A 12082-nucleotide genomic window follows, 5' to 3' on the forward strand; every position below is an offset into this window, starting at 1 on the left:
CAGGAATGATAGCAGATTCTGCTTCTGATTGTTTTCTTCCAAGCTAGCTGCCATGTGTTCGTTTTTGTATATTTATATTTTTTTTCTTTTTAACCACCTGGAACTACAGATCCGAGCAGGATGGAGAGCAGCGACTCAGGAGCCAAGTGGCCTATCGCGTACGGCCGAGGGCTTTGAACCACTCACCCGGCGCTGCAGCACAGATATTTATAAACCGCAGCTGAGCTTCTTGATTGAACAGCACATGTTTCTACTCTTCTGAGGCAAACCCCTCCCCACTCACCCAAGGCACCCTGTCCTCTTAAAGGCACTATTGTTTACGAGTCACTGGGGAAGAAGACGAGAAGCGGATCCCGGTGTACTCTCTCTCTCTCTCTGTCTCTCTCTCTCTCTCTGTCTCTCTCTCTCTCTCCGGCTGTGGAACCTCTGGAGATTGATATCATGTGAATCCTGAGAAACTGAAAAACTCTGGAGGGAAATAAGCACAGCTGTGCCCCGGCGCTCTCGCATGAAGCATATAGTGTGATCAGCACGTGTTGACATATGCGGATCTGCGCGCACATAGAGGAAATGGAGACAGCGAGCAGAAAGTGGACATGCCTGTCCGTTTGAATCCAGCGCCGCGTTTGTTTGAGAAAGAGACATCAGAAACGGGCGCAGCTGTCGAGGATTTGCTGCCAGAGGCTTTCGTCTCGCCTGCGCCTTGTCCTTCTCTGATTGACCCACCGATTCAATGTCACGGACTCCCAGCTCCGTTCCGGGACGCCGTACGGCCTCTGCATACGCTGCTTTTGTTAATGTCTCTACCAGCTTGAAACATCTGGTGATCGCTATATAGCTCAACCTTAGTCAGACCGGATGGAGAGCAACTGTGAAGATCCATTTTCAAGTCTTTCCAGAGATCCGCAGCTCAATTTAGGTGAAAGGTGAAAGTCTTTCCTCGGTCTCAGGTGTTTTGCACATTTGAACAGATTTACTTCCATTTAGCTCGATTCAAACCGAGTACAAGATGTTCAGGTCGATGTGCCAACATGGCAAAAATACAAAACGTAACCAAGCATTTGTTTGTCTAGTTTCTGGTGCAAATATCTTAGTTACCCTGAAGTAAGACTACACTAACTTATAAGCAACTTTTTAGAGTTTGTTTAAAGTCAGAAGCTCCTTAATATTGAACTTATAATAATAATTTTTATTTTTTTTTTGCATAAGTGAAAAAATAAAATACGCCAATGGAACTAGTACTTTTTTTTTTTTTAGGAATAATTGACTTAAAGCGAGCTACAGCTTGCTGAAAAGTTACTTTTAAGTTAGTTCATTCATATATAATTATACTAATTTGCATTAAAAAACTTACTTGGTAAGATTTTGTGTGTTTTGGGGGTAAGCCAAATTTGGCTTGTCAAAGCAAATAACACCAGATCTGTCGAGCCTGTGACCAATGTCTGAGTCTCCCACCTGATCTGTGGATCTCTGCAGCTCCTCCAGAGTTACAATGAGCCTCCTGGCCACTTCTCTGAGTCTGTTAGTAGGGGTGTAGCGATAAGTCGGCCCTGATTTCCTTCGTTTTTTTAAGACCGGTGCTCTTATATACCTCAGCAAACGTCTGAAAACCAGCCACTGTCGTCTTTGTGCTCTACCAGAAGGGAGGTTTGACTCACAGGTCATGTCTGCACATTTCCAGTTAACAATAGTCACCCCACTGTTACTACATTTCAGACTACAAAGACCCCTGTCTACGGGCCTGGTCTTGTCAGGTTTGGCGCTCTTTGCTTTTTTTAACCAGTGCTGTTTGTAGATGTCCAATGTCTGGTGCTTTAAACTCTCCCCCCACCCACTGCGGCTGCATCCCAGGCCCGGTTGACGTGTTCTCTGGTCTTCATTTGAGCTCTAATGTTCCCGAACAATACTCCGTGACCTTTGCAGAACAGTTGCTTTTATAAAAGCCACACTTAAAAGCTATATGACCTTTTTCTTCCCCCCTTCCACTTCACAATTATGCACTATATCCACTGCGCTCCCCTAAAATTTTTATTGGCCTGGTCTGGTCACCCCTATGAATTTTTTTTTTCTTTTCCTGTGGGCGCCACTGACTGCATTGTGTTGGGGCTATTACATAAGATCCCATTAAAGTGAAAAAAAAAATAAGTGGAAGTAGTTCAAAGGGTATGAATACTTTTACAAGGCACAGTAAGATCCCGTTTACAAGGTTCTTTCAGACTCCGGCTCGGCATCGGCTTTGCCGTGAGGAGGTCCGCTGCTTGTGTTGCGCTGCCAAGTTCAATAGCTGCGCCGGTTTTGCCCAAAACTCCTCTGTTGTTTCGTTATTTGTTTTTGATTTTTGTTTGTTTTTTATAGGCAGAGAAAAGAGCCAAGCTAATGTCAGAGATCAACATAATGAAGGACCTGGAGAAGAGCGACGCAGAGAGCCGGACGGAGGAACTCCCAATAATCAAACACCCGCAGCCTTCAAAGCAACAACCTCAGCCTCAGCCGCACAGCCAGCCTCCGCCGCAGCCTCAGTATCAGCAGCAATCACAGCCGTCTCTGCAGCAGCAGCAGCAGCAGCAACACAAGCAGCCACCTCAACAGCAGCAGCAGCAGCAGCAGCAGCAACCTACTGACCCGGCTTCTCCCACCGTGGCCACCACCCCGGAGCCTGTCGCCATTGGAGGAGAGGAAAAAACTTCCCAAAAGTCTTCGGACACCGAGCCCGAGTATGAGGTAATGCTCTGCAGAAGCACGACTTCGCTCTGCCGCCTGTTCGTTTTTTGGTAAGCTGCAACATGTAAGGGCTTCTGTCTTAAGGGTGAATGTGAGTTTAGAATCTCTTTGTCTTGTCAGACCAGCTGCATATTTCAGGTGGGATGTGTTAAAAGTTCACTACTACACACAATAAGGCTCCCTGTGAAGCAAGCAGCACATAAAACGACGCTCCTTGTGCTTTACACCAGCGTCAATCTATTACTTATTTCGTCTTTGACCTCGTTACAGTTTTAGCTCGACAACTAATGTTTGAAATGTGGATTCATAACACGGTTTCCCAATATTATTAACAAATATCAGACTCTGAATATTGGGGAGAAAATGCCTGTTTGTGCTTCTAAGGGGGTAAATACTGAACATTTCCAAAACAATAAAAAGCAACCTACCACTTTTCTGCACACACAGTTAAATTTGAATATGTTAGAATATAACTGCATCTAATTCCTCAAATGCAGAAATGCAGTGTTATAGACAGCAGAGTCATCACTGGGCCTGTCACAATAAACAATTAACCAATCAATCGCATGATCAATTAAAACCAGTTGAATCATTTACATTTGCTTGAAACCGGATGATGAAAGTTTTCAATCGGGTGTTTTGGTCTTTAACTATCCCTTTCTTTGAAGGACAGTTTTGTTTACAACGACTTCATAATTAAGTTTATTTGTTTTTTCTGTTGTTTATTTGGATATTTAAAGTTCCAGTGTTGAATGTTCACTAAAACTGAAACTTTATTAATCTTTGAGAATGTGCTCTTGCATTATTAGGCAACAATATTATCATTTATCGCAATAACTTCTGGGGCGATTTATCGGCCGGTAGAATTTGTGATTGCGACAGGTCTAGTCATTACTGACTTGGTGTGGAGATGAGATTTTTCATCAGAACCACAGGAGTTTCTTTCATTACCTCCCAAAAAGCATTTAGTGTTTTTTTGTTGTTGTTGTTTTTTTTATTATTATTAAAAAAGGTGAAAATAAGTCTGAGCATAAAAGTTTTAAAGCATGTACAAAATATGCATGTAGTGGAAACATATAATGTGGTATTTCTAAAAGAGATTGGGTTGAGCAGTCACGTTACCACGTTTCTTTTGGTCTTTGGGCCCTAAACAAACTCGGCTCCAGTAACCCGATTCGTCGGGATGAATGGAGGCACAAAATACAAAACCTTCCTTAACAAGCTGTGACGTGTCTTTAAAATACTTTGAGTTTAGCTCCGGTCTAAATGATTTCTGAGCACATTTACAAACACTAAACCCACCTGCGTGTGTGTGACACCTGTGTTTACGCACCACAGAGGATTTAACCAGTCGCATTCCTCTCACAATGCTTCACATCTACAATGTATAAAATCTAAACTATGCACAGCCTTAAGACTTGTGTTGGAGTGTTCTGGATAACCAGCTCTCAAAGTGCATAGTTTTTCTGTGTTCTTGGGTATTTTGGTTAAGATTGTTTATCTTTCTTTTTTATGCAACAGATATTCCCCCCCCTCCCCTAAAGTAGAAAATAAGCTGTTTGGAACTTTGCTCAGAAGTTAATACGGAGTGGATGATTTGTGTCGTCTCCTGGCTGCAGGACGGCCGTGGTTTTGGCATCGGCGAGCTGGTTTGGGGGAAGCTGCGAGGTTTTTCTTGGTGGCCGGGCCGCATCGTGTCCTGGTGTATGACGGGCCGGAGCAGAGCCGCCGAGGGAACCAGATGGGTCATGTGGTTTGGAGACGGAAAATTCTCAGTGGTGAGTGTTCGGGACCAACGGTAATATTCTTGTCAGGTGATTTTTCTTTTGGATTTTTCAAGCAAAACACAGTCTTCAGTTTTAGTGATAACCACAAGGGTTTTTTTTTTTCTTTTTTTTTCGGGTATTTATTCGTGCATCTGGTTGCTCTATTGAAATCTAATATCCAGACAATTTGTAGACTTGCAGCTTCAAAACGTTTATTTTTTTGTGTGTATTTTTACAGGTATGTGTAGAGAAACTTCTGCCTTTAAGTTCATTTAATAATGCCTTTCACCAACCAACTTACAACAAACAGCCCATGTACAAGAAAGCAATCTACGAAGTGTTACAGGTGAGAGCTCCTGACTTGTGTTTTGATGCTTCACTTAGGGCTGGACAATATGGCAAAACAACATATCATATTATAAACTTCTCATACTGGTTGATATAAATAATTATTGATTAATTTTGTGTTTTAAATATCTGAAATATGGCCAATATACAGAGATGACCTTTCCTGTTTTCTCCAAAAATTTTGCTCCACATTGTTGTTTTTTTTTATTTTTAAGCTGCGCAGGCTCCGTGTTGCTCAAGTTACGCTGCAGGTTGTTGCTAGGTAACCAAAGAGAGAACGAGTTAGTCGATGCCATCAGCCTTTTTTAGCTAGCCATGAGAGATCAAGCGGCTAATGAACGAGCTAGAAATGCTCTGCGGTTCTGTTTTGGATTTAAGTGAAATTGGTTATCACAGGTGTTATCTACTGATATTGGTTATGTGTCTATCGTGATATATATTGTTATTGATTTATTCTCCAGTTCTTGTTTCACTCTATCACATTGTTGGTATATTTTAGATTCACCAATCAGTTTCCTGTCTCCATTTTTTTGTTTTTTACCAATAATAAAGAAGATCTAAGGATAGCATTTAACATCTTTTCCTAGCCTTCTTACTCTGAATGATCGTTATTTATATTAGAAGGTGATGCTGTCTGTACAATAGCAGTTACTGTAAATATTCTACATTTACTAAATTGAATCTAAGTTCAAATGAGTAGAAAACTGGTCCTCCTTAGCATCTAGAAAGATTAGCGTTAGCTAAGGTTAGCCTTGCTAAAGGAGTGTGCTCTCTTAAACATCCTGGATTGTTAATGCCAATAAAAATCACCACCTCATTCTTTCCAGACAATAAATGACTTATTTTAACCAATGATATGTTGGTTTTAAAATGATATGAAGCTGCTATACGTCTTGCTATCCACAGCTTACTCTGTTAGCCAACACTTTTATGTCAGAAGCACCTTGTGTGCCTCTTAATTTAAGGTTCCTCTCAGTTTGTTTTTTTTGTTGTCTTTTTTTGCCGATGAAGCGGGATTAAAATATTTTCCACATGTGTGCAGGTGGCTAGTAGCCGGGCAGGAAAAGCCTTTATAGCCTGCCCCGACAGTGACGAAAGTGAAACCTCCAAATCAGTGGACATGTTAAACAAGGAGATGATTGAGTGGGCGATGACCGGGTTTCAGCCCACTGGACCTAAGGGCTTAGAGCCACCTGAAGGTAAGAAAGTGCGACACCTTTGACCCCGTGGGAGCGGGGGACGGCCGAACTCACTCGAAATCACTTCTATAATTTCCACTTTGCCTGGACTTGCTAGAGGAGCGTAACTCCGAGGTTTACCCCGAGATTTGGGTGGAACCCGAAGCGGCGGCCTACACGCCACCCCCAGCCAAAAAGCCTCGCAAAAGCACGGTGGAGAAAGGGAAAGTCAAGGACATCATCGACGAGAGGACGCGAGGTGAGGGGGGCCCCGTCCGTTTGTGAACTCCTCTCTCTGTTGACAAGAGGTTAATTATTGTAGGAATTAGACAGGAAACGGGGTCAAGTTGCTGCGTATTACAGTGTCGCCTACAGTTAGGACGAAACTACATTCTGGGTCTTAACAGTGGAGAGCAGCAGGAGCCATACTGACTTAGTTAAACTATCAAAGAGCTGCACATTAAAATGAAACACGGGCACAATGTGCTTCCTGTCACACATGATCTATTTTTAGTTTGTGATCAGAGGAAGGCTCGCTCTGCCTTCCGTGTACGAGTGGACCCAGCTGTGTTTGCCTGATTTGTAGATGGTTGTTCACTTTGTACAGGTTTTCTTTCCAGCCTTCTCTTTTAGTCTTTTAGCTTGAAGTGCTTTTGTTGTTGTTGGGGAGAGATAAACCAATCAGAGTTTCACGGACAATTTCGGTTCACCCGTTTGTCGACCTTTGATCTGACAGCATCAATCTGAACTGATTCTTCTTTAAGATAGGAGTCAGTATGATTTTTCTATTCTAGTTTTTAATATTTGTAGCAGAGGTAAATGCTACGTTTGAGTCGTGCGTGAAAGAGTAGAACTGTTATTTGAATGCTGAGATATTGAAACTGGATGATGAAAGTCTGCAATCAGGTGTTTTGGTCTTTAACTATCCCTGTATTTTGAAGAACAGTTTTGTTTACAAAGACTTCATAATTCATTTTATTTGTTTTTTCTGTTGTTTATTTGGATATTTAAAGTGTAAATGTTCACTAAAATTGAAAGTTTATTAATCTTTGAGATTAATAAACCAGAATTCGTTCTGGGTGGAGACCCACAATGCTTCAAAATATGTACACAAACATCAGCTTTTTGAATTTTTCTCTCAATTTTACTCACTATTCAATCATTTTAATACTTATTTAGCATAAAATCAGCCTCATACCTTCTGATTTTAGTTGGCCGTGAGTCTTTAGGGTTTTTTTTTTTTTTGAAGCAGTCACATGATTGACTGAAGGCGCTTTGGAGTCCTCTGGACTTGATAAAGCGCTCACATCATACATGGTCATTTACCATAAGTGATGTGAGCATAAAGTGAGAACTTTTTTTTTGTAACATTTTCAGCAACATTCATTCATTCGTTTCCTCTCTTTTCTGTCACAGAGCGACTTGTTTATGAAGTGAGACAAAAGTGCCGCAGCTTGGAGGGTAAGTTCGGCTCACACATGCTCTCCAGATGCGTTTGGTCATTTCTCACTGTCATTAAGAAGCAATCTAATCAGAATGTAGGCAACTGTTCTCATAAAACAGTGAAGGCAACACCGTTATTTATGTTCTGACCCCCTTTACGAACGTCCCGACTAACCTGCGTCACAGCTGACTAGATATTTTCACTCAAGTCTCCATCACCGCCTCTCGTCTTCCTCCAGACATCTGCATCTCGTGTGGAAGTCTGAACGTGAGCCTGGAGCACCCCTTGTTCGCCGGAGGAATGTGCCAGAGCTGCAAGGTGAGACGCTGCCCCACCGAACGAATGAACCGTTTTTGAAAACAACAAAACTCTTTAAGTTTTATTTTTTTAAATGTCTCACTGCTTATATTCGGCTCTTTCTGTGCGCTTTGCAGAACTGCTTCCTGGAATGCGCGTACCAATACGACGACGACGGTTATCAGTCGTACTGCACTATCTGCTGCGGCGGACGTGAGGTGCTCATGTGTGGAAACAACAACTGCTGCAGGTGAGGCTTTGACTTCCTAATTCGGCAAGCTTAAATTGCGACCGCCTCGTCTTCGGTTGCGCACGTTCAACCTTGTTGGCCTCTTGTGTGGGGCGTTTAGAGGTAATTAGCGTGTAGAAGTCTAGAAATTTGAGTCTGGAGAAGTACGGAAGTAAGGATGTGTCGGAAACCTCGAGCACCACTGGGTTACACAAGCTGAAATACTTTGAGCTGGAGAGAAATTTAATTGATAAAATCTGTAGAAAATATAGAAGTTTTAGAGTTGTTTTTTTTCTTTTAGGAAATTTAACTACAAAGCTGTGATGCTTGGGCTGTGAATGTAGGAAAACAAAATCAAAAGTCCTTCCTCACATGAAGGACAACGGTTTGTCTTGAAGCTTCAGCTTAAGACAGTACAAGATTTTCTTTTAACGGTGTGAAGCATAAACCAAAGCATCTCTTAACATGCCTCACTTTTTACAATCTCTACACCGGACTTGCAACTTCAAACCAGCGTAGGCAGGTCAGAGAAACTGAAATAAACTCATCAAGCTCAGTGATGCTTTTCATTAAAAATGGCATAGTGCAACCCTCGCTCATCAAGGGCTTTGCAAAAGTTCTCAAAATCCTCCGAATTGTTCACATTTTGTCACTTTGCGATCACAAACTTCAATTTAGTCAAAGTGGTGTTTGATTGTAATTCTGAAAAATGTTTAATACATTTGCTTTACGCCCTTTTTCATTTGACACCCATTGATAAAATCCTTCAGAAGTCACCTCTGTGCACTTTGATGTGCAGATAACATCTGTTCAGATTTGTATTTGCAAGACACATGTGCTACACTTTGCACTTGCTACAGTTTTAATGGAGAATATTCTTGAGCTCTGTGACACAATCTTTGGATGAATCAACTGTTTATTATTCCTAATAAATCAAACACTGTTATTCTTCACAAAGAGCTGGCTGTAGTCATCACAAATGTCACAACACTGATGTCAGGCTTCATCACGGAGGTCAGGCTCACAAACGGCTGATAGTAAATATTACGTCATGCGTGGTTTTTCAGTTTGAAGTCTCAAAGAAGGATCAGCCGAAGTAACCTGGCGCAGTAATTACAAGAAAACAAACGTTGAAAAAGCACCACTGAGAGTAACACGATCAGCGCACAGGGCCGTTCTTTGTGTTCACACGACGGCGTGTGACATTTTGATGATGAGTCGCTGCTTGCTAGGCCAGGCGTTTGGATGGAAACCTGATGCTCCAGCAGCCTGACCTCTGACCCCTGGAAGTGAAAACCGGGAGAATCATTCAAACTGAGCCTAATCTATTTAACAAGGTATAAAATATTATGTGGTAAATTAATCCCACCAGGAGACATTATTTGAACTAGGAGTGCAAGTTATTGATTAATTAGTTTGTTTAAAGTTGATTGGTCAGCGGCCAAACCTCAGTTTTCTCTCGCATCGAGAATGATCGTCTTTCCATAATATGAAGGCCAATATATTTTTTAATAAGATACTAAATTTAAAAAATATATAATCATGTTAACATTATTTTTGTCTTAAATAATGAATAAACATTGAATAAACAGAATATTTTGGTTTTCTCACATTATTAAACTTAGATATATTACATATAACAAAAACTGGAACTCTTAAGTTGCTCAATGGAAAAATTAAAGATGAAAAGGATAAAATATGTGAAACATTTAATTCCCCATTAACAAAAATCTTCATACAGAAGAACCGTCTGTAAAAGACAGGTTAAAATTTCGCTGTCGTGATTTTGAGGTTCACGACCGACCTCAAAATCAGTCCTGCGTATTGGCCTCATATTTCTTTTTCATCACGTCGCATTTTTTCTCTGTTATTCCTTCTCCTCTTTCTTGTCACCACGTCCTCGCCGGTAATTTTTAAACAAGAAGTTGACGCTGCTTTGCTCCGTCATGCCGCTCACCTGGATGAGCCTTATTAACGTGAAACTTAAGGAGCTTGTCGAGTGTTTTTATTTCAAAACAGAACCGAATAAAGTCCATTTTTCATCCCACACCGACCTCTGTTTGGACTGTTTCTCCTTCTGTACCAACTGGCTCCGCTTAAGGATGACCAGCGGCGCCCTCTGCTGGGTGGCGGCCAAACTACAACACTAAAAGAAGGTCCAAGCGATCGTTAATAGGCAATCTACTGAAGCTAATTTTAATTTAATAAACAGTTAATCGTTAGTCGATTAATTGTTTGCGTCCCTACTTTGAACACTGAAAGTTTGAAGTCCTGCTTCAGCCAAAGCGATTTAACACTTACTGTGTTAACGCAGCTGGATCTCTGTGTCCAGGTGTTTCTGTGTGGAATGTGTAGACCTCCTCGTCGGTCAAGGAGCCGCCCACGCTGCCATCAAAGAGGACCCGTGGAACTGCTTCATGTGCAGTCCGAAGGGCGTATTTGGTCTTCTGGAGCGCCGCTCAGACTGGCCCGACCATCTGCAGCTCTTCTTCGCAAATAATCACGACCAAGATTTTGTGAGTAGTAGTAACAGAGGAGTCTCTCTCTGTGGCGTATCTGTCTGACTTTCCTTCCAATGTGTAAATTTCAGGATCCACCAAAGCTTTACCCCCCAGTCCTGGTGGAGAAGAGGAGGCCCATTCGTGTTCTGTCGTTGTTTGATGGCATAGCGACAGGTTGGATTTCTTCTTCTCTTTTGTCACGGTCTATAGGTTCAGCAACACTTGTTTTCTGTCAAATAATCGACGCTCGGGACTTACCCACTCTTAGTTGGTTTAACTAAATGTTGATGGATTCGTTGTATATTGCGCTCTCCACAGGACTGCTGGTGTTAAAAGAACTTGGCATCCAAGTGGATCGCTATGTGGCGTCCGAAGTGTGTGAAGACTCAATCACAGTGGGCATGGTCCGACATCAGGGACGGATCATGTATGTTGGGGATGTGAGGAATGTCACACGCAAACATGTAAGTGAAGAGGCTTTACTTTGGGGGGGACTTGATGAATTTAAACTCCATCACCGGTCAAAAGTATTTGCCGTGGATTGGTGGAGCACTTTAACGTTTCGGATTCTGTCACAATGCATTTGCACGTGATTATTTTTCTCTCTTTGTATGACTTTGTGTCACGTCTTTGGACAGATTCAGGAGTGGGGTCCATTTGACCTTGTCATTGGTGGAAGTCCCTGCAACGACCTCTCAATAGTCAACCCTGCTCGGAAGGGCGTTTATGGTATGTTCACGCAACTTCTCTTTTTACGTTCCCCTGTAGTGTTTTATAAATCTTTCTGCTCCAGATACAAAACACAAGACTGTTTCTCAATGTGGGGATTGTTTTTGCCCCACAGGAGGCAGCGGCCGCCTCTTCTTTGAGTTCTACCGGCTGCTCCACGAGGCTCGGCCCAAGGAAGGAGACGACAGACCGTTCTTCTGGCTCTTTGAAAACGTTGTTGCGATGGGTGTGAGCGACAAGAGGGACATCTCTCGCTTTCTAGAGGTTAGCTCCTACAGTGATCGAGGACTGCCTGCGAGTTAAACATAGTAAACAAGACAGTACACCTCCTCTTGATTGTACTTTTAATATATAAAATGATCTGCCTCAAGTTATGCGTGGGTAAACTTTGTTTTAACAAGGCACCAAATGATTACTGGGTTGTGACTGCCCCCTTGTGGCGATTTCTTGTCAAGGAGTAATGAGGAGATTCATGTTGCTTTTTTCTTATCACTGCATTTTAAACACCTGATTACCTTTCAACTTTACATTANAAAGGTGAAAATAAGTCTGAGCATAAAAGTTTTAAAGCATGTACAAAATATGCATGTAGTGGAAACATATAATGTGGTATTTCTAAAAGAGATTGGGTTGAGCAGTCACGTTACCACGTTTCTTTTGGTCTTTGGGCCCTAAACAAACTCGGCTCCAGTAACCCGATTCGTCGGGATGAATGGAGGCACAAAATACAAAACCTTCCTTAACAAGCTGTGACGTGTCTTTAAAATACTTTGAGTTTAGCTCCGGTCTAAATGATTTCTGAGCACATTTACAAACACTAAACCCACCTGCGTGTGTGACACCTGTGTTTACGCACCACAGAGGATTTA

The 12082-nt window shown here is 42.0% G+C and overlaps 1 protein-coding gene across 5 annotated transcripts in view; it reads left to right on the forward strand.

Moving 5' to 3' along the window:
- Positions 1-11679, forward strand: part of LOC103148352 (DNA (cytosine-5)-methyltransferase 3A-like) — a 41593-nt gene extending 29914 nt beyond the window's left edge. For 4 of the 5 annotated variants that reach the window (XM_007567070.2, XM_016679132.1, XM_016679129.1 and 1 more), the window contains 13 exons: positions 2356-2721; positions 4341-4499; positions 4726-4833; positions 5878-6034; positions 6132-6272; positions 7430-7474; positions 7696-7775; positions 7892-8004; positions 10316-10499; positions 10574-10658; positions 10803-10948; positions 11123-11213; positions 11329-11678. In XM_007567070.2, the coding sequence (XP_007567132.1) occupies positions 2356-2721; positions 4341-4499; positions 4726-4833; positions 5878-6034; positions 6132-6272; positions 7430-7474; positions 7696-7775; positions 7892-8004; positions 10316-10499; positions 10574-10658; positions 10803-10948; positions 11123-11213; positions 11329-11516 (1863 nt within the window). In that variant the 3' untranslated portion in view covers positions 11517-11678. Of the gene's footprint in view, positions 1-2355; positions 2722-4340; positions 4500-4725; positions 4834-5877; positions 6035-6131; positions 6273-7429; positions 7475-7695; positions 7776-7891; positions 8005-10315; positions 10500-10573; positions 10659-10802; positions 10949-11122; positions 11214-11328 lie in introns of all 5 variants that reach the window. The other variant, XM_016679131.1, reaches the window with a different exon arrangement.
- The last annotated feature ends 403 nt before the right edge of the window (positions 11680-12082 follow it).

This window comes from Poecilia formosa, unplaced genomic scaffold (genome assembly GCF_000485575.1).
Source record: "Poecilia formosa unplaced genomic scaffold, Poecilia_formosa-5.1.2 Scaffold203, whole genome shotgun sequence".
NCBI lineage: Eukaryota > Metazoa > Chordata > Actinopteri > Cyprinodontiformes > Poeciliidae > Poecilia > Poecilia formosa.